This window comes from Melanostigma gelatinosum (genome assembly GCF_949748355.1).
Source record: "Melanostigma gelatinosum genome assembly, chromosome: 4".
Taxonomy (NCBI): domain Eukaryota; kingdom Metazoa; phylum Chordata; class Actinopteri; order Perciformes; family Zoarcidae; genus Melanostigma; species Melanostigma gelatinosum.
This window is the reverse complement of record NC_136637.1, coordinates 5,957,444-5,982,197: the sequence shown is the minus strand read 5'-3', so window position 1 is coordinate 5,982,197 and position 24,754 is coordinate 5,957,444. Positions and strand designations below refer to the sequence as shown.

The following is a 24,754-nucleotide window of genomic DNA, read 5'->3' as shown; positions in this document are numbered from 1 at the left end:
ATAATACAACCATGGTACATGTGCATCCTTGTGTAATACTAATACAAACACAAATATAAACATTGCTTCATAGTGCTAATAGTGTTTGGAAACTCCACAGAGTACCTTTAAATATATCCATCTTTAGAAATATATTTGCTTCAAATGATATCTTGCCCATGAAAACAAACTATTCAATGAAAATGTTCTGCTAAAATGTCCAAATAAAACATTTTCCCAGTGGAAGCCTGTTTAGAGCATCTTATTTTCCAGGAGCAGCCGGGAGCCTCCACCGCAGTAAGAAGAATGACACATTTATGATAGCAAGGCAATGTTTTTGCTCCGGGGTTACGAGACGCGCAGCAGACAGAGCCGAGCAGCCCAAAACAAAAGCCGGGGACTGTCCCAATTAGCGCTTGGCAGTAGATTAACAGGGTGGTTGGTGTCAAAGCTTCTCCGCCGTCCTGCACAGATAAAGCCTCCATTCAAGTCTACAGAATTCTATTTGCATATCGATGATACAGAGAAGAGAAAGGGCCGATGTGTGTGACACACAGCTGTGATCTGCTTGTATGAAAGAAATATTATCCTCCCTCAGCCAGCGGGTACTCTCTCCACATCTGTCCGATGGCTATGTGACTGATTATTTTGGGCATTCCAATTCAGGATGCCCCCAGGAGGCAAGAGACCAACAAGGTCCTCTGTTTCCTTCAAGCGTGCCCCCCCCCCCCCCCCCCCCCCCCCAAATCCTCCCTGCTCTTGTTTTGCCACTCGCTCTCCTATAGGGAATGGGGCCCTATGTAGAGCTAAATACACCAGCTACAAAAGATCATCTCTGAGACTTTAGTCATAAACTTCTAAATGAACAACACAGTCCATCTTCTAACTATCAGTGGGGGGGTGGGAGTTCACGGCTAAAGGCACTCGGCGCACCACTGGGCCTCGTTTCCATGGAGTCATACCCGACGTCTCGTTGCGACTGAGGCATGCCATTCTTCTCCCCGCTGCTAAAATGTGCCGCTTATTCTGACTCAGGCTATTGTGGAGCACAAGTGGCTCTCTGAGGAGAAGGGGGACGGAGTAAGAAAGGGTGGGGTCAAGGTTCAAACGAGCGGCTCCCATTGGGATTCCCTTGCTTGTTATCAAATTTTTTTGAGACACAAAAAGAGCTACAGTCTCATTCCCAAGAACATCTTGAGGGAGAGTGAAGGGGGTCATAGGACAGCGTTCTTTGTGTCACAGCTTCAGTCCTTCCAGAGCTCGCCGGTCCGACTCCCAGTCTTCACTCTGCTGCTGCGCTGAATTGTTCAGCAGCTGAATTGTCCCTCAAGCAGCCAAGCTTTTCTTCAAGACAGTCCATTCACTCTGAAGCTCTGAAGCTAAGGTAAGTCTTTTGTTATTTCACCTCAGATTTTGATAAAGCAGTAGAGATGTTTTTTTTGGATACCTTTATGAAATGTCTGGCTCCACAAGAGGAATCCCCTCTGTGTTCACAGTGCACACTGTGGCACTGTACTTAAATAGTTGCTGTTAAACAATATATCCTTTAGCTACAAATTTCACTGTAGTAGCAAGAGTTTATTCTGTGAATGTGTCACTTTTGTCATGTAAATCCCAAAACAGCTCCGCATTGTGACAGATCTTTTTATGACAATCTACTTTTTAAGACCCTTCCAGCATTTAATCCAATTACCAAATTTCACATTGACTTTATTATTCTACTTTGGGTTTAACTGTGACGAGTTTCAACAAAAGAAGATTCTGCACATTACAGCTGTCACCGTTTTGTCACAACAAATTGTTACCGACTAATCCCTGGAGAGGGCCGGTGCCAGGATGCTCGGTCTCCTCTCCGCCGACACTCTCGCACAGATCTGCTTACCCAGATCATTGTGATGAAGGCATATTTCAGGATTTTCCTCTCTTGAGGATTATCCCTCAGGGATCCGTATTTACGGTAGCTTTTTACATTGAGCTGGTTTGTTATCCCTGTTGGGACTGCAACCCTTTTTTCTTGGGGGCTCCTGAATGTGCCGCGTCTGAGCCTTTGGCTGACAAATGCCCTCCGTTGTGGGTCTCACAGCTCCAGTATGTGCAGCAGCGTAGAGCACACACTGAAAAAAAACATCTACGGCGCTACATCTGACTGGTTCCTAATGGGCCAAAAGTCCGATCAGCGAGCCGGTGAAACGGAGATTTAGCCCAGTCAGATAAAAGAAGAGACAATCCATTTCCCTTTTTGTTAAGGAGCCCTGTAATGGAGCAGCATTTGTTTGGAGAACTATTTGCATTGTGTATTTGGGAACCTCCCTTTGGCTAGAAACATGTGTGGGATGACAAGTTCATCCTCTGCTGCACATGTTTTGATGCTGTTCTTAGATCCTCCACAAATTTCAAAGTGAAAGTTCGAGAGAAGCCTTCCCTGAGATTAATTATTGCTGTTCACGCCCCAGAGATGTTTGTGTAGATGTTGGGCTGGAGAAACAGATAAAGAGGAGTGGACAGCTGGAACTTGCATAGTGGGTGGTGATTGAGTAGTGGGTGGTGATTTTTGAGGTGTGTCGAAATAGTCCTCTAAGATTGAAAAACAAAAAACAACAATGCAATCCTTTGAGGAATGGTAAAAATGATGTTGGTCTGTTTGAACTTAAAACTCAGTAGACTCAACTGTAGGCTGCAGCAATCATAAATGCTTTTTAAAGAATTTATTATTTTTATTTTCTACCAACATTATTTATGTAGCTGTAACCATGAAAGAAATAGTTTGACATTACAAACTAAATGAGAAGATACTACTAGCTTAGCTTAGTTTAGCACAGAGATTGTAAACAGGGGAGAGCCGCTATGGCTCTGTACAAAGGTAATAACATCTACTGACTGACTAACCACTAGAAAAACTACAACTTCTTTGTTTTTGCAGCGGTACGGATTAAACAAAGGAGATATAGCGTGTTCACTGGCTTGCTTTAAGTGTGAGTTGGCGGACATCTATTTTCCTGGCTAAGCTAACTGGCGGCATGGCTCTAGCTCGATTAACAAACAAACATGCAAATCTTCTGCAGCTAACTGTCGGCAGGAAGGTGAACAAATGTGTTTCCCCAATTGTCCAACCTTTAAAAAGAGAGAATAACACATGGAGCCACACTTTCACTCATATCTGGTAAGCTAGCATTACAGTAGGTTTGAAATAGATTTCTAGACTGTATCATTACACATATAGCAGCTAATGAGTGTTTACTGCACAGTATTAGCTTGGACAGACGTTCCAATTCCTCCTGAGAGTTTTCAGTTCAGTCTAGATGAAAGCATTCTTGCTGACAAATCGGACTCCGATGCCAAATACACTGTACAAAGAAGATCTGATGACTTAGACTTCCTGAACTTAATAGTGTGCGGAGGAAGTCTCATACTCGCACGGGTCAGAATGAAGTAATTATCTGCTCCGAGAGCATGTGCACATTCGCCGTGGACACTGACATCTATTGTTACTTTGCGAGACTGGCACTGTGACAAATACTCTCCCTGCCTATTGTCTCTGTGTGTGTGTGTGTGTGTGTGTGTGTGTGTGTGTGTGTGTGTGTGTGTGTGTGTGTGTGTGTGTGTGTGTGTGTGGTAGAGTAGAGTGGACAGGGGTTGGGTTTCCTGTCACTGGGGCAGTTTGCTGTCTGAATACCAACAATGAACAATTTTAGAAATCAAAAGCACGTGTTTAGAAAAGTCATGACTCGAATGGACTGTTTTAGTTGTATCCATCCTGCAAATATACATTGGTTGCCTTTTTAATAATCCCAAAGAGAAGACATGTCTCCAGTAATTATTCCTGAAATGTCTTTTAGGATACATTTTAAACTATTTGCTTGTCTCCTCAGTCACCAAAATGGAGTATACTACAATGGAGCTGCCCTCCCTTCTATCCAATCAGTCATCAGAGAGCTGTGCGGCAGTGGATACAGCGGTTGAGAACACGCTGTTTGGATGCTTCTACGTCCTGGTTTTCTTCCTGGCGCTGAACGGTAACAGCCTGGCTCTCTGGATCTTCTCTCACCAGCGTGGCGCTTCCTCCCCAGCTAACGTCTTTCTGATTCACCTGGCTGTGGCAGACTTGTCCTATGTGATCATCCTCCCGCTGAGGGCCACCTACCACCTCACTGGGGGCCACTGGCCCTTCGGCGAGGTGCCCTGCAGGCTGGCGGGCTTCTTGTTTTACATCAACATGTACGCCAGCCTGTACTTTCTGGCCTGTGTGGCGGGCGATCGCTACCTGGCCGTGGTGCACGCTGTAAGGTCGCTGAAGGTCCGGCGTGCCCGCTACGCCCACATCATCAGCTTCTCGCTGTGGGCCCTGGTTACCATCTCCATGGCGCCGCTGCTAATTACCCGCCAGACTGCGGAGGTGGACGGCATGACGGTGTGCTCGCAGCTGTACAGAGAGAAGGCCTCACGCAATGCACTGATCTCCCTCGCTGTGGCCTTCACCCCACCGTTCCTCGCCACCCTGACTTTTTACCTGCTCATCATTCACAGCCTGCACCGGGGCTCCAGGTTAGAGCCAGCCCTAAAGCGGAGGGCCCTGCGCACCATCGGCCTGGTCATGCTCATCTATGTGGTCTGCTTCCTGCCTTATCATGTGAGCAGGGCCACTTTCATCATGGGCTACAACCACCCTGGCATCTCGTGCCAGACACGCAGAGGCCTGAGCTTGGCCAACCGCCTCACCTCCTCCCTCACCTGCCTGAACGGTGCCATGGACCCGCTGATCTACCTGTTTGGCGCAGAGAAGTTCCGCGGCACTCTGATGCGATTGTTTTGCAAAAATCCGACGGGCGTGTCGGGAGCCACCAGCGGAGAGTTGAAGGGAACACACGAGAGCTCTGTGAGCGCCAAGTCTGAGTTCTGAGGAAGAGAGATTTAAACGCGAGCCGAAGCACTGTTTGCATTTCCAACACAAACGAAAATCGGTTTGTTAATTGACTGTTAATGTGGTTGAAGTGCCACTGTAGAGTAAACTTGAATTAAAGGCACAGTTCCAGGACCCACCCTATGCCTCATTCACCCTCACAGACTTTAACTGTGTGAGTGCCGGAGAGTTTAAGGACTCCAGACGTCATCTGAGGACTAAGAACAACACTTTGTGAACTCACGCTACCTGGCCATGGACATTCCCATGTCCAGTAAGTTTGAGGCTCATATTCAAAATGCAACACAATCAATTGAAGATAATTTAGTTTGCACCCTGTTTGAAATCGAAATGGTACTTTTGGCCCAAATCAACATAATTGGAAGTTACTTTCACGCCATCATAAGACAAAAGTCTGGCGACTTACGGAAAGTGTGCATAAAGTCGACCAGAGAATCTCCCAACGTTAGCCCTTGCTGTCAAAGCCATCAGAGTCTGTGAGACTACAAGGCTCCCGTTATCGTGACCTCGACAAGAAGGAAGTTGCTGTGTCTGCACAAGCTTTTTGTGTCAAACACCAAATGATAAAATATGTACATAGTCAACTTTTAATAGATATTTCCTGTTACTGGTTTTGTATCCAATGCCAAATGTAATGAATACTTGTTAGCTTTTAATAAAAAAATAGAAATGTTATCTAGGTTAAGTTAGCCATGCTAGCGTTGTGTGGCTCTGGGTATGGCAATGTCAGTCAGCTGGTCCACCACTTTGTACAGACTGAAATATCTCAGCAACTATTGGATGGGTTGCCATGAAATTACAGATATCCATGAAGGTCAATTTTTTATTTGTGCTGAAATTACCAAATGTTTGCATGCTAACACTCTAAAGTAAGATGGTGTGGTTACTGCTACCTGCTCAAAATAATAGGCCCATTCTGTCACTGTAATAATACATTGTTTTGTATACTTGACATGTGATTGGATTGTTTGACCAATGCCTGCTAATCTAATGCAATTCCCATTAGCCTCGACTGTGCTTTGCTTTTAGTGCTAAATAGCAAATGTTAGCATGCCAACACAACCAGTGCTAAGATGGTGAACATGGTTGACATTATACCTGCCAAACATCAGCATGTTAGCATTGACGTTGTGAGTATGTTAGCATGGTGATGCTCAAAGCACCATTGTGCCTAAGCATGGCATGCTAGCATGGCTGTAGACTCTGTGTTGTTTTGATATAAGATGTATTTTAAAGCCACTTACAAATGTATTTTTGACAGTACCATGTGTATTTTTCTTTTGCTAGACAAATCTGAATTGTACATATATTCTTCATTCACTCTCCTATGCTATGCATTTATTGTTTTGTCCACATTTGTATGATATTGCACTATTGCATGACAAACTATTAATCCCTTTTTTTTTACCATGAGTCAGTTTGGCTTGACGCCATCTGCAGAAGAAATGATGTTTATGACAGACAGACATGATTAACACTGAGTAAGGAAGATGTGAGTTGTAAGTGTACTTCACAGCTCCAAGTTGTATTTAATAAATGAGTGAACGTTTGTTTTCACAACTTTGATGTGTCTTGTCTACACTGTCACCGAATATTTCAGGCTTCGACCTTCTCTTTGTGAAAGTGGGCGACCTATTTCGAGCGCAGGACAGAAACCTCCGAGGCTGCAGTGACTTGTCACTGTGTACTTCTCTTTTTGTATCATGTGACCCGTGTTGTGGTTTGCGTGCAGCTCATTTTTCTCCTCTTATTTCTGCAAGACTTCCTGTCCATCACATGAACAGGGCAAGCCATTTTAAACTTGTATTTCCTGAATGTACACATTTTAGAAAAACCCCTAGCTCTCCTGATTCTTATTGGACGGTTAGGAATCAGACTCAGGTGGGGTCTCCTGAGGTGGATGAGCGCTTGTTTTATTCTAGGCTAAAGGTGATTTGAGTTTCAAAAATGCATCCGGGAACCAAATTAGGCTTTAAATGTATTTACACGCACATTTATCAGAAGATTCGTTGACTATTTTTGTTACTTCCCCTTTTCACTTGTTTCAACTTAACAAATGGCTTCACTTTATTTCTGCGCAGTTCACATTGACAAGCAGGTGCACAGGGAAGGAATGGTTAATCATTAAAGTAGTGTGATAGAGATTTCTACTCAGCAAGCGAAAGTCTGTATTTCCATTTACAGCTCTGCAGATCTGTCATGTAACAGGCAGAGCGGAGGCACCAGGGCCCTCCTCTCTTAACTTCTCAAATGAGGAAGTTCAGAGGCGAGCTAGTAGCAGCTTCCTTTTGCAGCTTTCGGAGGCAGGGGATGAACAAGTGAAAGAAAGGACTTCAAAGTACGCACCATGAAAAGTTGACAATAGCCAGAGAGAATAACTGAGTCTACTTAGGTTTGCTTGAATATAGTTTGAGAGCAGATGCAAAACTCTTGAGCTCTGGCTCTTGGGTGAGGAACAGGATGCCGAGTTATCAGCCTTGGTGCCATGGTACTATAACTCGATCCAACGCTGAGGATCTACTTTCCAAAGCAGCAAGAGATGGAAGCTTCCTTATCCGGGCCAGTGAGTCCATACAGGGAGCGTATGCCCTCTGTGTTCTGTAAGTTGCCATTACTTGTTTCTAACTATTGCGCTGGCAAAAAGTGGACAATGATTCTTGTTCCTTGTTCAAAAAACATTCATGATATGTAACATGAGTTGTGTATGATCCTAACTAATGGAAGTAAAACATGATATGGCTGTTATATGGAATGTTTTTGGCAACAGGAAAAAAAACAAACATCATTTGGACTTTTTTGATACCACATGAGAAAAAGTTAAATGTATAATAACACATTGCACTGCAATGCGAGACTAGTTCCTCTTTATTTGGATACTGTGCTACAAAGCAACACCCAACTCATATCATTTTTCAAGAGGGAACCTCCATTTAAAATGCCACCTGAACTGAACACATTGAAAACACCAGCCAGCATGTTTCTTTACCCATTTGCATTATTTTGACCACAGATACCAGAACTGTGTGTACACATACAGAATCCTGCCAAATGAGGATAAGAAGCTCTCTGTCCAGGTGGGTTGACAGTTTGACACAAGCCAGCATTATTTTGGTCCAAAGACAGATTCATTGTTATGGTTGTAGACTTGTTGGTATTAAGCATTTTCATCATGAACATAACGAGCCTCTAATATCAGAAGTAAATGCTGGTGTGCAGCTATTTTGAAATCTGCATTTGCTGTGCTGTAGGCTATATTTAGACATGTTTGTAAAAACGCCATTGGCAGTCAGTCCGTCCTTAACTTTGGTCCAGACTTCAACAACTATAGGAAGGATTGTATTAGTCTGCTTCTCTCTAAAGTCGCTTTTTTATTTTTCACAAAATAAGCAAATATTTCCGCAGTCAGTGACAGTGTGGGCTCCATGGTAGCTCTGACAGCTTGATGGAGTAGCAGCGGGGTGAAGGGTCAATTGCAATCTTTTTGCTGATTCCCTGACATTTCATCGAGCAACCGTTCAACTTTGTTCCACACCTAGCAAGCAACTTTGCATGTAAATGACTTCTAATCACTGCCTATACCCAAACTTGATGTCAAGGCTAAAACACGACTCAATCTGGTCTGTCAGTGAAAGTCTGATACTGGCACTGGTTTATTACCAAATAGGCTACTAAAACTAATAACATTCATCAGCCTCAGCTTTAGGCCTACTTTTTGCTTAGTGAAACGTTAGCATGCTAATACACTAAATTAAAATGGTAAACAGTATACTTTCTGAGCATCAGTTAATAGTTAATGTCCAAAACTTCCTGTAAGAGGATACAACAGCAAGTCTGTCACGCTTTACTGTAAAATGTCTCCTTTAAAAGTGGTTAGTGACCGGTGAAGAGTGACATGCATGAAGACTTTCGGCTGTCGCAGAAACTAGTGAAAACTACTATTGCTAGTATTGTATTAGCTTGATATCTGTCTGTTACCATTGCCATGGAACTTTAGTTGTAGTAGAAAAATAATGATGATAATTACATTCACCTGTAGGAAGTGAAAGTAGTTGGTGCTTGTGAGTTAATTTAGGCAAATGTACTTGAGTATTATCAGTGTAGAACTAAAGCTAGAGAAAGTGGAATCATATGGGAACATGTACATTTACCATGAAAAATGAGCCAGTTACTCTTCGTTGGGACAACACACAACCTACAAACATGACAGCACAGAAGACACTTACACAAAATCAAACAAAAATAACGCCGCTAGTATGGAGTACCAGCATTCTAACCAGTTATCAATAAGGTAATGAGAATAAACTAAATAAAGGGACTACAATATCAAAAACCAGTGACATTTTTTGAAAAAGCACGATACAGCTGCTGAGGGAACTTAGCTGATGACATGAAGGCTCTAGGTTGCTGGAGGAAACCACAGACGTGCAAGTAGACATATCTGACATCACATGGGAAGTAGAACCGAAAGATTATGTCACTGGTTTATCAAAAAAAAAAAAATTAAAAGATACAAAAGTCTTCCAGAAAAACAACAGCACCACATGACATTTCAGTTCTGCTGAGGTTAGAGGATAATTACATGTCTGCTGTGATCTGCTCTTCAGGCATCTGAAGGAGTGCCTATCAGGTTCTTCTCTATGCTGCCTGAGCTGGTGGAGGCATATTACAGTCCCAACATGGGTCTGATCACACATCTGCAGTACCCTGTCCAGAGGGAGGAGGAGATGGGCGAAGAGCCAGGTCAAACAACTTCACTTAATCTGAACAGTGGCAGTAATGCAATGAGCCTGTGGAAGATTTTAAATTCTTAAACAACCCCACACTGTACCTCTCTGTCCTGCAGAATGCAATAATCTTCCACCGCAGCTCCCACCCAGGAACTTCTTGGCCAACGATGTGAAAGACAGTGACCCCAAGTCTTCTGAGCAGGCCTGCAATTCCTTATCAGACACCTACCTGATGAGACTGCAGCATATGGACTTGTCCATGTATGGTCACATTTGCAGGATTTGCACTTATGCGCCTCAGCCAGAGAATTCACTTTGCAAAGTTTCTGCTAATACGTCGGCAGTGTACAGTGTGTACAACGCGTTGAGTTCCACGATTCTGGGCAGTGATTTGACACTGTGATGTGACTGAACTGTTATGTGAATAGAGTGCTGCAGGGATGACGTATTTTTGTCGGCTCAACCCTAGAAGTTAGCATCGTACTCGAACCAAAGACTAATTACAAAAAAAACATTGACTCCTAGACAAGGGAATTGGAACCGCAAAAAATTCAATTTCCATGTTTTAAGACTCATCCCTGCAGCACTGCATAAAGAGATAGTGGCGTTAATAGTGTTCCCATGTTTGCAGAATACCAGAGGAGCATCAAATGGCTCTACAAGAATACTTCAGGACCTCAATCAGCTTGGATGCTGAACAATTACAGTGTGGTTACCCTAACCTCCCCGGGCTAAAGAAGCTAACAATGGCTATCTGCAAGAATCTAAACAGGTATACATTAAAAATAATATGTTGTATAGATTGCAATGTAAAGGGCCGATTTAACCATGCTCTGCCCTTTGTTTGTGAGACAGCGAAATCTCCCGCATCTTGCCAGTCCTGGAGGTCTTCCATCGAGCGTTGGACGAGCAGCTCTCTCCAGGCATTGGACAGTTTCCAAAACAAGTGGGAGGCTCCTCTGATCCTTTGCAGCATTATCAACTAACACAAAAAAAACCTTATCATAATGTATTTTTTGCTTGAATTTCAGAATTCTAGTGATTCAGGTCAATCTGTATCCTTTAAGCTTGAGCGACTGACAAAACTGCTCTACTCTATAGAAGACAAGGTAACATGGCTCATTTTACTGACCGACTGTAAACAATCTTGGTTATCTTTGGTCCCTCACGTCTCTATTTCTTTTTTTCAGGCTAAAATGTCTTTGTTTGAGTCTGTTGGCTATGAAGGAGGTCACAGGAATTCTGTCATACCTCTCGTCACGTTTGAGGTGCTTCTCAAAATGAGTTAATGTATAACACCGCAGTAAAACTATATTATGTAAAATGTCTGGAGGTTTGTGGTTTATTTGACCCGTTCCCGGTTTCACTTGCAGGTCAAGCAAGAATCTCTGGCTATCCCCACGAAGATGTTCCTGAAGGTGGATGTTGAAAGTGGGAAGCTCTTTCTCAAGAAGTCGAAAGATGGACCTGAAGACAAATTCTTTGTGCACAACAAAAGTAAGAAATCACACCGCTCTCTAACCTCATTCCTTTGTTTTTGTAGCCATGCAAGCAATATGGCTCTATGGTTAGTCTGTCCAACGCCAGACTGTCCAGACCATGAAATTTGTTTCATGCAATCAGGGTCCCCAGAGGATAATCCTTCTGACTTTGGGGATCCCCTGACTTTTCTTTTAGCATGTAGTTCAACAACTGCTGTGAACCATCAATGCGGCTCATTTTAATCAGAGTACTGTGGTAATTTTTCAGTCCTGCAGTTGGTGAAATCCCAGCGAATGCACACCAAACTTGTCATCGTGGCGGAGTCAGAGAAAGAGAAGATTTTGCGAAAAGAGTTTACGTTTGTTGACACCAAGGTGAAAAAACATCATCATTTGGCTTGGTCCTGATTTACCTTGAGGCCCCTGGAAACGTGTTTTTAAATAAAGTATTTATCTATAACATTAAGCATTGATTGATCAAATTGAAGTGACACTGGGATGGCGACATTAGCATGGGTTTCATTTGCATCAAATCCACACCCGTCAGCACAAGTGTAGCAAAAATCTGATTTAGCACCAAAACGAAAGTTACGAATGTAACTACGGTTCTATGAATCCTGGATGACCGCCAGAGGCAGTGCTTCACACTGGATATCTTCCGTCTCGCGCATGCTCAGGTCGAATATTTATATCAACAAAGTCACGTGTGACCTCGGATGACCCCCGTCGTCTATAACTTCCGGTGTCATCCTGAGCTCAGTCCTATGGAATCTTCTCGCGAGTTCACGGGATTCCGAGTGACCAAGAACTCTGGCGGTCATCCAGGATTCATAGAACCGTAGTTACATTCGTAAATTTCGTTCTATTTCATCCTTACTGACCGCCAGAGGCAGTGCTTCACACTGGATGACTTATACCAAAAGAGTCACGAGGAAGCACAGTAACTACCTCGTATAGCTCCGGCAGAGAAAATTGGCCAAAGAACCCTCCACAGTGGGTGAGGGTTGGCAACGTTAACTCTGTAGTGTTTGGTGAATGTGCTCGGTGATGCCCATGAGGCCGCAGCACATATATCCTCCACAGGCACACCACTCAGGCTGGCCCTTGGTGTGGAGACACTCTTGGTAGTGACCCTTCACCCCGGATGGCCGAGCACAGCCGCTCGCCTTGTATGTATAGGCAATGGCCTCCACTATCCAGTGGGACAGGTGCTGTTTTTTTAAAAAAGGAGCACAGCCCTTCTTAGGCTCACCATAACTGACTATGCAGGCGGTGGCTTCCACATAAGCTCTGAGGGCCCACATTGGGCACAGCAGCCTTGACCTCTCCTCTCCCAATGGGGAGGTGGGGGGGATCAACTTTGCCAGCTGGATAGGCCGGTTTATATTTGAACGTATCCACACCCTTGGGAGAAACACTGCATTAGGCCAGAAAGTGACACCCAAGCCATCTGAGTTCCACCTCAGACATGATTTTCCCACTGACAGGGCATGCAGCTCGCCCCCACATTGAGCTGAATTGACGGCAAGGAGAAAACCGTTTTGCCGATAGCCATCTCGGCTCCACCTGTGCCAGGGGTTCAAAAGGAGACAAGCATAAGGTGTCCAGTACCAAGGGTAGGTCCCATGCAGGGGAGACCGGCCCTTATCTAGGAGGGACTGTAGAAACTCAGTACAGCAGGCACGGGGCGCTGTACTGGGACCTTGTTCTAAGCCGCACACCAGTCAGAACAGCTTCCACCTGTTCTTTGTACTGCAGGCACGTAGACCGCGCACTGGCATTCAGAATAGTCAGTCAGACTGGTTCTATGCAGCCACTCAGCATCCGGTCGGGCCCTCCCGTGACCCATAGTTGAAGGCGGCAGGGATTGGAATGCAAAATCCGACCCTCTAGTTGCGACAGGAGATCCCTCCTGTCGGGGAAGAACTCTGACAAGCTTATAGCAAAATCAGAGGGAATGGTGGAAAGGCATAAAGAAGATCCTCTGGCCACGTGTGAGCCAGGGCATCTTGACCCAGAGGGCTGGTCCTCTCCGTCAGGGAGACCCAGTGGGGGCAGTGGGTCGACACGTCTGGATGCAGCCGCCACTCTCACGGTGGAGGCTTGTGACGGAACAGGAAAACCACCACCTGGTTCCGTTCTCCTGGTGGGTACATTGCCCACAGGCTGGTCAGGCGAGGGGCCTCCCATGTCAGAAGGCCACGGTGATCCCTGTAGCAACTTCTACAGATCTGGTGCCCCATTGATAGTTCATGGGAAATCACAGCAGAGGTGCTGTCCACCGGACAAGCACATACTTGCCCTTCAAATATGGAAGGAAGTGCTCGAGCGCTAGCTCTAGAACCTGGACCTGCCCCTGCGGTCTTTCAGCAGACAACTGCCCCCAGGCTGTCCTGTTCTGTCACACTGCACCCCGCCTTGAGAGGCAGGTATCTGTTGTGACCATCTCCTGGTGGAACGGAACCGAGCCCCTGGGGCTCAGTTCCTGAGACACTGTTTGCCAGATATGCACTCCCTCCATGGGGATAGTGAATAGGCAATGTCTTGATAATATTATTGCCCTGTATCTGTGCCACTTGGCATCCAAGTGAAGGCTGTTCAGCCATCTGCAAACCCAAGGGAACGACAGTTGAGGCAGCTGTCAGTTCACCCAATAGTCGGAGAAAAGGATGTAGGGCAACCGTCTGCCCCCTCGGAAGGGGGAGAGGTTGTGGGGGTTGTTGTCCACATGCTGGGGCAACAGACAGGCCCTCATAGGGCCACACTGTGGCCTGTGGCGGCTACTAGGGTAAGCTGGAGGCTGAGAAAACGGCCTTGTGGGGCCAAAGTGGGACCCCTAGGTCTGGGGGTGCAGGCATGTCCCTGCAAAGACCAGAGAACTGCTGCCTGGTCTGGCTAGCTCTAACAGTCCGCTGAAGCGCCCGTATAGCAGCTGACTCAAACAGCTCACCAGGTTCCACTGGGACAGTACGGAGGGTCCTCCTACATGTCTCAGATAGGGGTGACTGCGCCAGCCAAACCTGGCGGCGAGTCTGAACCAGGGTGGACATCCAACGTCCAAGTTCCCTCGACATGAGCGCAAATGCCTGGAATGAAGCATCACTGAGCGGAATCATCGACGTAGCCTGCTGCAGAGAATCTGCGAGGGAAAGCATGAGGTGGGAGAGGGAGTTGTCGATATGGTGCACAGCGCTGCTGTGTCATAAGCCCTGGATAGCAGGTCATCTTTGACCCGACATTGGGTCGAGGGCACCTGACATCGGGCCTCAGAGTCTCCTCGGGGGAAACTATGATGGACGCAATAGTCGTCTAACTGGCTGGCATACGCACAAGGCCAGATTTGCCACCTCCTGCATGGTCTGATGTAAGGCGGGAGAGAGCCCTGGTGTCTCCAGCATGCATGCAACTCCCTCAGATATTCCTCGGAGGGAGGAACAGAAAAGGTGGTGAGGGCGGGAAGGCGCCTGAAGAAGGCACTCACAGGTGGATGTTCCAGCTGCTGTGTATGCCAGGCGTGCAAGCGCCATACAAATGACCAGGGTAGGTTGGGCTGGATTCAGCTGCCCTGACAGGGGGAGGTAGACCTCACGCATCAGGTGTTCCACTTCGGCCAGCCTAGCAGACCTTACTGCTCAAGGCGTGATGCCGCAGGTCCTGCCTGGGTTCTCCGAGAGGCCCTGCCTCAGAAGCTCGAGGCTAAGGCAAGAGGTCAGGGCCGTCCTCAGGCTGAAGAGGAGCTATACAGGTCCTACAGCCGGGAGAGTTTAACATGGCCGCGATTCTGATGGAACCCTTGTCCCACTAGTTGATGCGGAATTCCAAATCAGTCTGAGCGGGAGTGCTCTGCTGAATGTTGAGAGAACAGGCAGGGGGCAGTCAGAGGAGAGTGATCCTTCGGACACTCTTCACATGGCCAGCCGCTGCGGATATTGGTGACCCACCAGTTAGCCTGAGCGAGAGCACTCTGCTACTGTGGAAACAGACCCAAAGAAAACAGTCCTTACAGTGAGAGGGGAGCGAGGACATTCTCTTCACTAAGATAGTTGCTGCAGATATTGGTGTCCCACCAGTTAGCTTGAGCGAGAGCACTCTGCTACTGTGGAAACAGACCCAAAGAAAACAGTCCTTACAGTGAGAGGGGAGCAAGGACACTCTCTTCACTGAGCTAGTTGCTACAGATATTTGTGTCCCACCAGTTAGCGTGAGAGAGAGCACTCTGCCACTGTGGAAACAGGTCAGGAAAACAGTCCTTATCGTGAGAGGGGAGCGAGGACACTCTCTTCACTTGGACAGTTGCTGTAACTCTTGGTGTGCTACCAGTTAGCCTGAGCGAGGGCACTCTGCTAACTGATATCCGCTACTGATATGGCCATAATGTTTACAACAATCAATGGACACAATCAGAGTTTTAGCTTAGTCTTGTTAGCCAGAGCGAAACGCTCTGCTAACTGATATGGCGTAATGTTTACAGCAATCAATGGACACAATCCAGCATTAACTTATTCTAGTTAGTGTCCCACCAGGTTAGCCTGAGTGAGGCCACTGCCAGCTGCAACAGCCGTAATGCGTAAAAGCATCAATGGGTACAACATCAATGTTGATTTAGTATAACTAGCATTCACAGAGTTAGCCTGAGCGAGCACACTCTGCTAACTGTGATAGTTGTAATGCTACAAAGTTGATGGACGCAGTCCCAGTATCAGCTTTGTTTAGCTAGTTTCCCACTGAGTTAACCTGAGCGGGGACGCTCTGTTAACTGTGACAGCCGTAAGGCTACAAAGTTGATGGCCACAGCCCCAGTATCAGCTTTGTTTAGCTAGTTTCCCACTGAGTTAACCTGAGCGGGGACGCTCTGTTAACTGTGACAGCCGTAAGGCTACAAAGTTGATGGCCACAGCCCCAGTATCAGCTTTGTTTAGCTAGTTTCCCACTGAGTTAACCTGAGCGGGGACGCTCTGTTAACTGTGACGGCCGTAAGGTTTACAAAGTTGATGGACGCAGTCCCAGCTAGCATCTCACCAAGTTAGCCTGAGTGAAGACACTGCTAACTGCGAATTACGTCAGATGTAAAGATTAAATCTCAATGGACACAACGCCAATGCCGATCTAGTGTCTCACAAAGTTTGCCTGAGCAGGAACACTCTGCTAACTGTGATAGCCGTAACACCGTGAAGGGCGGGCCGACAGCGTAATTCTACGCTCTCGTTAGCGCGCCACTCGATTAACTAGAGCGGAAGCGCTCTGCCAACCGTGGAACAAACAACTGTTATAGAAAACAATGTTAATCGATCTTACCGATTGCTGTCATCACGACTTAGGTGGCCCTTATCAGACTGGTGACGACCGATGATAGGGGCGTCCACCAGTCCGGGGCTCGATGTCCGAACGGCGAACACACCGTTCCCTCCGAAGAAGGACAGCTCGTCGCAGCCTTTGGAGGGCGAGAGAACCGCAACTCCGACCGGTGGTCACAAGGCTACAGCGACGAGCTCTAATATGTCTTGATCGTAGACACATCCTTGTTTTATGCTACCATGGTAGCTAACCTGCGTAGCGAGAAGATGAAAAAGGACTGAGCTCAGAATGACACTGGAACTTATAGACGACGGGTGTCATCCGAGGTCACACGTGACTTTGTTGATATAAATATTCGACCTGCGCATGCGCGAGACGGAGGATATCCAGTGTGAAGCACTGCCTCTGGCGGTCAGTAAGGATGAAATAGAACAGTAGTCTCATGTGAAATAAACACAACTGTTCCAACAGAAAATAGTGTGTTCATCTAGGAGCCTGTTGCTTATAGAAAGAGGCTGATAGAGAAAATACTATTTCAGGGGCTTTAAGTTTTCAGTCACATGAAATTCATGAGGAATAATGTTTAAGTGCGTTCGTTGACAGAAATTATCTTTTTTTTCTTTTTTAAATGTGTCCCACCAGAAAAGAGAGGGCTTTTGCCAACTTCTTCAACAAATGAAGAACAAACACTCTGAAAAGCCTGAACCAGACATGATCACAGTGTTTGTTGGCACTTGGAACATGGGTAACTAATTGAACATCTGAAATGTTTAACTGAATTTTAATTCATGTCTTACAATGTAACCGCAAAGTAAAATACTTCTCCACAAACCCCCAGGAAATGCCGGTCCTCCCCACAACATCGACACCTGGTTTCAGTGTAAAGGCCAAGGGAAGACTCAAGACGACTCGGCGGATCACATCCCGCATGATTTTTATGTCATTGGGACTCAGGAGGACCCTTTGTCTGAGAGGGAGTGGGCAGACACAGTGAAAGGTGTCCTGAGGAAAATCACAAACATCAGCTTTAAACAAGTGAGTGACCGGAGCAAAGTAGCAAAGCACCAGTGACCGGAGCACTGATTCATCACGTCATCTTCTGACACCCAGGTGGCGATCCACACCCTGTGGAGCATCCGGATCGTGGTCCTGGCAAAGCCTGAGCACGAAAACAGGATCTCCCACGTGTTTTCGGACAGTGTGAAGACGGGGATCGCCAACACTCTGGGTAAGCTGTTTCACTTCTCTGCAAGCCATTCGGTGACGTGTCATGAAAGTTCATAGAGCAATTACCCATCAGCACTCACTGTGATGTTTGTTTTGTAGGAAACAAGGGAGCAGTGGGAGTGTCCTTCATGTTCAACGGTACGTCCTTTGGCTTTGTCAACAGTCACCTGACCTCCGGAAGCGAGAAGAAGCTCAGGTGAGCAACAGATTACGCTTTTAACAAAGTCAGACAGTTTAAATGAATTAGTGACTTTGTATATGGATAAAACCAAGGTTGACATTTCAAGTAGGTTTTAACTTTTACAGTTTCAGTTTGATTAACTCTCTAAAATCTCTAAACATTATCCGCTGACTGTCGAGCTGCCACATTCTAGACGAGCGAAGAGAGGAGCTGATAAAACATATGATACCTGGGTCCCCATCATTTACACATCGTATACGATAAGCTTTAGTAGCAGCTGCAGGTTCTTTTTGGACTTCTTTGCACAAGGTCTTTGCCTCTCAAGTGCCAAACAGATTTTACTATTTTTAATTAAATAGTTCAAATGAATTTTAAAAAGAAAACAGCTCTATATTTTCCTTTAATCACCGTTTACAATTCTTTTTTTTATCTTTCACAAGGTCATTATATTTTTATTGTTGTGTGATAACATTTTACTAGATTTTGTTTTGTGGCACCATTCCCCTGCTTCCACTGCATGTTTTATTGGGGAATTATTTAATCTTTATTTCAATTTACATTGTTAATAGTCTTCAAAAAATAAAAAAGATAAAGATCAGTAGATAAGGCAGTATGTGTTCTTTCTTGTAAATATTAAAATACAACATTATCAACCAAGTAAACAGGATTTAATATAGTGTAAGTACATTCATAATACAGTACTCTAAATATAATTTCGCATTTATGTTCGACTATCATTATTATGTAAATCACAAACAATTTCTTCATAATGCCTATTTTTGCTTGATTATTACGAATGTATATAAATGCAGGAAATAGTGTTCACATTGTTTTTATTTGTAATTTTTATTTCTATTTATTAATCTGATTTTTGTTATTGTTAAAGAACCTCTGACTTCATTGTGTCATACTTTTTATGTCTTTGCAATAACGTCGGCTTTATTTGCAGACGCAATCAAAACTACACCAACATCCTGAGATTCCTGAATCTGGGAGACAAGAAGCTCAATCCATTTGACATCACACATCGGTTCACCCACCTCTTCTGGCTCGGTGATTTGAACTACCGCGTTGAATTCCCATCTATAGTAAGTCGTTGTTCAGTTTGCTGCGTAGAAGTGACACAAAAATGATGTAATATGACAGCATACTCGATGTACTTGTCTTGGAACCAAATGAATTGAGTTTCTCTTGTTGGAAATCTTCCTTTTAACAACATGCAGATTCACAAATATGTGACCTGTTTCATCTTTTTATGTAGCACATTTCATGTTTTGTCATGATCCAGCAGTGCTTTACTTCAGTGAGCGTTGCATAAATGAGCATGCTGGTTGTCAGGTGTCTGAGCTCTCAGCTGCTAACACTTCAAGGCAGGATAAGTCACTACTTTGCACTGTTTCCCTTCACAGGAAGCTGAGTACATTGTGACAAAGATCAAACAGCAGCAGTACCAGGAACTCCTCAGTAAAGACCAACTTAACATGGAGAGGAATGACGGAAAGGTCTTCTTACATTTCGGTGAGCCTTGGACACATGGAGAATATTGATCAACATAGACATGCGGTCAAGTGTCTGTAACTTGTGTTGTATGGGATCAACTCTCTATTCATTCGTTGTCAGAAGACATTTAAAATACAAGCCCGTGTTTTTAACAATGATTTCATTTGGATTGCAGACGAAGAGGAAATCACGTTTGCACCCACGTATCGCTTTGAAAGAGATACGCGAGATAAGTATGCCTACACAAAGGCCAAAGCCACGGGGGTAAGCTTATGTTCAGTCGGATGTCTTTTCCCTGTATGGCTCCTGTCATGCCCCATAGTGCAGAAACACATTAAAGGCAACTACGGCATTGAACACAACTCTCAGCTGACACAGAACATGCTTTTTGCTTTAAGTCATCTATGTCAAAAAGTCCATGTGAACATATGTTGTAGCTCATAGAAAATGTATGATACAACTCATCTACAGGCTCCAGGATCCATTGAACAAATGTCTCTTTTAGACTTATGGAACCTTGGGAATTTTGATGTCCTGAATTGATTCATACCGGCAACAATGTTTGATCATGTTTCAACCTCCCAGCTGCTTTTTAATGCTTAAACTGCTGCTTTAAAGCCTGATACCTGAAACTGTCATATTCACTATTTATAAATGTGTGATAACTTTAATTCGACAGACAAAATACAACTTGCCCTCATGGTGCGATCGTGTCCTGCGGAAGTCATACCCTCTGGTTCATGTTGTCTGCCAAGCATATGGTGAGGTCAAAATGAACATTTTTTTGGAGTGCTTTATGTTACGGGGTCTATAATCTATGAATAATTTCCTATGATTTCCTCGCCACAGTTCTAGAACTGTGTCTTTTGGAAAATAGAAGAAAATGATTCCAAATAACTGTCTTTTAGTTCGAGCGCAGCAGGTGGGCTGAACATTCTCCAGGCCGATAGCTTATTGCAGATATATTGGGGCTCTGGAAGACATATTGGTCGTACATATGTACATAGTGAAAGCATTGAAAATGTTATTTTCCAATTTAAAATATCCCACTCCTCACACATCTTGGTCCCAATTCTTAAAACGCTCAATAGTCAACATTGGTACATCCAGTATTTGAAAAAGGCAATGAAAAGAATCTGACATTTGTCTACAGATAAACATTTGTTGACAGACGCATACAATTCAACAAATATGATCTTTATTTATTAATAATAAGACATTTATATTTACTCAGGTTTGAATATGGCTGTTTTTTAAAGGAAACTTACAAGGAAATTATGTAGAAAATATTTGGAATATATGGACCTGTGAAGTGTTACCATGTTTATGTTTTTCAGGGGGCACTCGACCGATTTTACACATGAGGATCAGTTTACTTGTCATGAGAAAACATGTGAAAACATTTGTGTGATGTTGTGCAGCTCTAAAGAGAACTTTCTAAAGGGATGTGGAGTTTGATAGGTGTGGGCCTTTAACAGGCAGGGAGGGTCTGACAAAAGACAAGCCACACTTGAGACTGAAAGTCAATTTATATCAGAGTCCGCTGCACGTCTTGTTTAGTATGTCTCTTTAGACCTAAGTGATTGTGTCAGGCAAAATTGCTGGAGTGCCCCATTAATGATATTTAATGAGACTTTACAACTCGCAGGGTGCACCAATGACATCATGACAAGTGACCACTCACCGTTATTTGCCTCATTTGAAGTCGGAGTAGCCTCACAGTTTGTCTCCAAGCAAGGTATGATCTCCATCTCCGACCATATGCAGATGACTCTATGTTATCGACTCCAAAACATCCAAACAGGTCTTTTTTTGTCATTTTTCAGACCCAAACAGTGCACCTCAAGGCGGAATACAGATCATGAATTGTGTGGCCACCTTGTTGACAAAATCAAAGACCAAGTTCTTCATCGAATACCATTCCAGCTGCTTGGAGAGTACGTATCGTCTCATATGACTGTCCGCGTCTCATTAGATTCTGGTTTTAAAATGGGCTGAGATGATCAAAATGAATGTCTCTCTAAAATGCCTACAGAAACTGTCAAGACGTTAGAGGGAGAAAACAAGGAGCACTTGGACGGGTCCATAAAAGTTTGGTTTGGCAACCAAGTCGAGGTAAAAGGAGGGAGAGAGCTTTCAGTGTGGGAGATGACTTGTTCCGGTAGGTCACGATGGTGTGTTGTCTCTCTTGTCCTCTCAGCTCACCCCCATCATCTCTGACCCAGAGTACTTGTTGGACCAGCACATCCTCATCTGTGTGAAGTCGACAGACTGCGACGAGTCATACGGTAATGAACTCAAACACGGTGATGCAATGCAGATGCGTTGAGCTGAGCGGTATTAATAGTCGGCTGGTGTCTTATCTCCAAAGGGGGGGGTTGTGTTGCGCTGCGAGCTGCCCAGTTCAACTACACCGAGTTTCAGGTCACACTGACTCACCACGGAGACAAGACGGGCACTTTGACAGGCGGCATCCAGTTACGCACCTCGGAGGGCACTCCCACTGAGAAGTTATACGGTGAGCCTTGAAATCAGCTCAGGACTTACCTGTTAAATACTTTCTACTACAGTTCGTGGAGCATCAATGTTTCCCTCTGCTTTCAGATTTCATTAAAATTGAAAAGGATGACACTGTCTCCTCAAAAGGCAAAGGCGGCGACACAAACAAGTAAGGCTTTTTTTCCCCACTTGATGGTTACCTCTCAAAATATCTCAAACATGACATCCATGAGATGTTTTTCTTCCTTCTTGTTGACAGGTTTTCCGTCACCCAAACACATGATATTTCCAACCCCAATTACATTGGAATGTCCCATAGAGGTGGGAATGTGGTAGATAAAGGTTGGAGTTACAGCATGCCACCAAAACACCGATCAATCGCCGGACAAGGGAGCAAAGATGCCAAGAAGGGCGGTTTTGACGTGAGCGGTGCACGCAGTCCCACAGGAAAGCCCACGTAAGAGCCTTTTTCTGGTACAGAAACTCTGTGTTCAATCAAAAACAGCTGATATGATTCAGCTGACAGTGAAACTGACTTTTCCTAGGGGTGAGGATGAAAAGGTGTCAGCGATGTTCGACAATCCGTTATACGGTGCGATGGGAAAATCACGGTGCAAGGACCAAGACCACCAGCAGAAGGACCTCCTCGCGCCTCCAGATCCCTACTTTTCAACCTCCAAACCGGCAGACGGAGACCCTGATCGCCCCCCGATGCCCAGCCCGCGCAACCGCTCCTTCACCTGCTCTGAGGCCAAACCTCCGACCTCCATCCCCTCACGCGCCTTAGCGCCCAAGAAACCAGTGGTGCCGTCGCGTTCGGAAGGAGGGATGGTGCTCAGCCGGCCTCCTTTGCCTTCCAAGTCCCGGCCGGGCATGCCGGAGCCCCAGAACCAAAGAGACTACAGAGAGAGCTCCGAACTCCCCAGCAAACACAGACCGCCAGCAAGACCTGGCCAGCCGCAGCCCCCCAAAGACAGTAAGGAACGCTCTTTTTCACCTATGGCAATTCGTTTTTTAAATGTAATATTATATTATATTATATATATATATACATATATATATATATATATTGTGCTCTTTGTTTTTCTGCAGTGCATCCTGAAGTGCCAAAGACGGGGCGTTCTGTGAAGTGAGACCAGGCTGCAGCGACTGTGCAGCTACCTGCTCTGGGTTGTTGAAAACATTAAATGAAAAGTAAAGGCTTCAGCCAGTCACTCCACCAGCTATATGTATCACCTATGAGTGACTGATGAAGAAATAGCTCTACATTTTGGGGAAAGTTCCAGTTCACTTGCTTGCTGAGAGTTCGATGAGAAGAGCGATACCACTTTCACATCTATGTGAAATGTGACACCACAGCTGGTTAGCGTAGCTTAGCATACATTCCGGAAACAGGGGAGCATGGCTCTGTGTGCAACGGGCATGTTTGACGCTGTTTACCAGAGCAGGATTAGCAGTTTCCCTCTGTTTTTAGTCTTGAGTCTTAAGCTAGCTGTCTACTGGCTGTTGTTTCATATTCTGTGTACTAACCTGAGCCTGGCATTGATCTTCTCATCCAATTCTTGGCAAGAACGCAAAACGGTGTGTTTTCCAAAGTGTGAAACTTTTCCTTTTAAGTGATATAAACATTAGCGAAACATTTTCAGACTTCCTTTCTGCTAAACTCGCATTAAAAAGTAGGTTTGGAATTAAACTCTGCCGATTAAATAACTTTTACATATCATGTGGAGTTTTACACTATAGCCTACAGTAGCGAACGAATGTGTACCGCACAGTGTTATCCTCCACAGACATTAACATGTTTGCCATAAAGATGTACAATAAATGCTCGGATGAATAAAAAACAGCAGCTTGATTTTGTAATTTTAGATCATTATCACAACCTCATCACAACAAAGTCTGCAGCAGAGACCTATTTAGTTCTGCAACACTCACATTATTTGCTTCCATCTGTTGTTGCCTAAAAGAACTGCATGCAGAGTGAGAATCCAAACTGGTTCAAATATTTAAAGCATAGAGGACATCCTACTTGATGGTATTCAAAATATATCTGGCCACCAACTCCTACATTTGTTTTCATCTTATGTTGTTCAATCAGAGGTGTGTAAATGTGAGCTTCACTTTGCATTCACAGATTACATAATGGTTGTTCATGTGCCCGAGCCTGAAGACCTCCAAAAGACAATTTTCCAACATGTTATTTCTTGAATTTTCCCTTTAAGTTGAATCAAATTACTATGACTATTAGATATATTTTGCATTTTTTGTCCAATCATTACACCTCCAAACAACTAAGGGGTTATGCTGGGCACATTTTAATCATTTAGTTTAGTGGTTCCCAATTTGGGAGTTGGGACCCTCCAAGGGGTCAGTAAAAAGATACATTTCAGGGATCATGAGACGAAAAGAGGACATTTGCATTTGCTACAAAAAAATGTAAATTTCTTTTTCACAGCATTACTGTTTGTCTCGAGAATTACTGGAACATTCTACCTCTTAAGACCTATAAAACACACTGCGTTACTTTGTGGTCTGAGTTATAGGCATATGTAACCATTCACGATGGGTTCCAAGCAGACAATGCCTCATTTCAAGGGGTAACATGCCAAAAAGGTTGCAAAACACAATAATAGTAAGTGCTGGAGGGTGCAAAGGCCTTTATAGTTTTAGATCCTGTTTCTCAGGACCCATCAAGAAACTTGCTGAAAAGCCCAGCAAGTGTCTACAGGTGTAGTACGAGCAGACCCGATAAACACTTCAGATTATTCCACAGATTCACTGAGACACTATGATACATGTTTTATACTTCACGGCGATGCTTTATGGTCCCATCGTTCACGTAACAAACCACAATGAACCTCTCTCAGGGTCCGCAGTTCAATGTGTTTTCACACTCGTTAACACTGAGCGCACCTCTGGCGCCCTGGTGTGGTATTGGTCAGTAGTT

The 24,754-nt window shown here is 44.7% G+C and overlaps 2 protein-coding genes across 2 annotated transcripts; both read left to right on the top strand.

Annotated features, from left to right (window-relative positions):
* The first annotated feature begins 1,253 nt into the window (after nucleotides 1–1,253).
* On the top strand, nucleotides 1,254–6,457 carry gpr17 (G protein-coupled receptor 17). Its single transcript, XM_079267020.1, has 2 exons — nucleotides 1,254–1,363; nucleotides 3,849–6,457. The coding sequence occupies exon 2, from the start codon at nucleotides 3,857–3,859 to the stop codon at nucleotides 4,874–4,876; it is 1,020 nt and encodes a 339-aa protein (XP_079123146.1). The 5' UTR covers nucleotides 1,254–1,363; nucleotides 3,849–3,856; the 3' UTR covers nucleotides 4,877–6,457.
* A 748-nt stretch (nucleotides 6,458–7,205) lies between these two features.
* inpp5d (inositol polyphosphate-5-phosphatase D) lies at nucleotides 7,206–23,649 on the top strand. The gene is made up of 27 exons (XM_079267737.1): nucleotides 7,206–7,497; nucleotides 7,908–7,971; nucleotides 9,502–9,637; nucleotides 9,741–9,885; nucleotides 10,256–10,396; nucleotides 10,480–10,570; nucleotides 10,656–10,733; nucleotides 10,815–10,892; nucleotides 10,998–11,121; nucleotides 11,374–11,480; nucleotides 17,043–17,145; nucleotides 17,239–17,435; nucleotides 17,511–17,628; nucleotides 17,727–17,823; nucleotides 18,758–18,896; nucleotides 19,218–19,326; nucleotides 19,484–19,572; nucleotides 19,988–20,069; nucleotides 20,957–21,046; nucleotides 21,135–21,245; nucleotides 21,344–21,423; nucleotides 21,509–21,596; nucleotides 21,680–21,826; nucleotides 21,913–21,976; nucleotides 22,067–22,264; nucleotides 22,353–22,783; nucleotides 22,900–23,649. Exons 1-27 carry the CDS (start codon nucleotides 7,358–7,360, stop codon nucleotides 22,938–22,940), a joined length of 3,288 nt encoding a protein of 1,095 aa, XP_079123863.1. The 5' UTR covers nucleotides 7,206–7,357; the 3' UTR covers nucleotides 22,941–23,649.
* The last annotated feature ends 1,105 nt before the right edge of the window (nucleotides 23,650–24,754 follow it).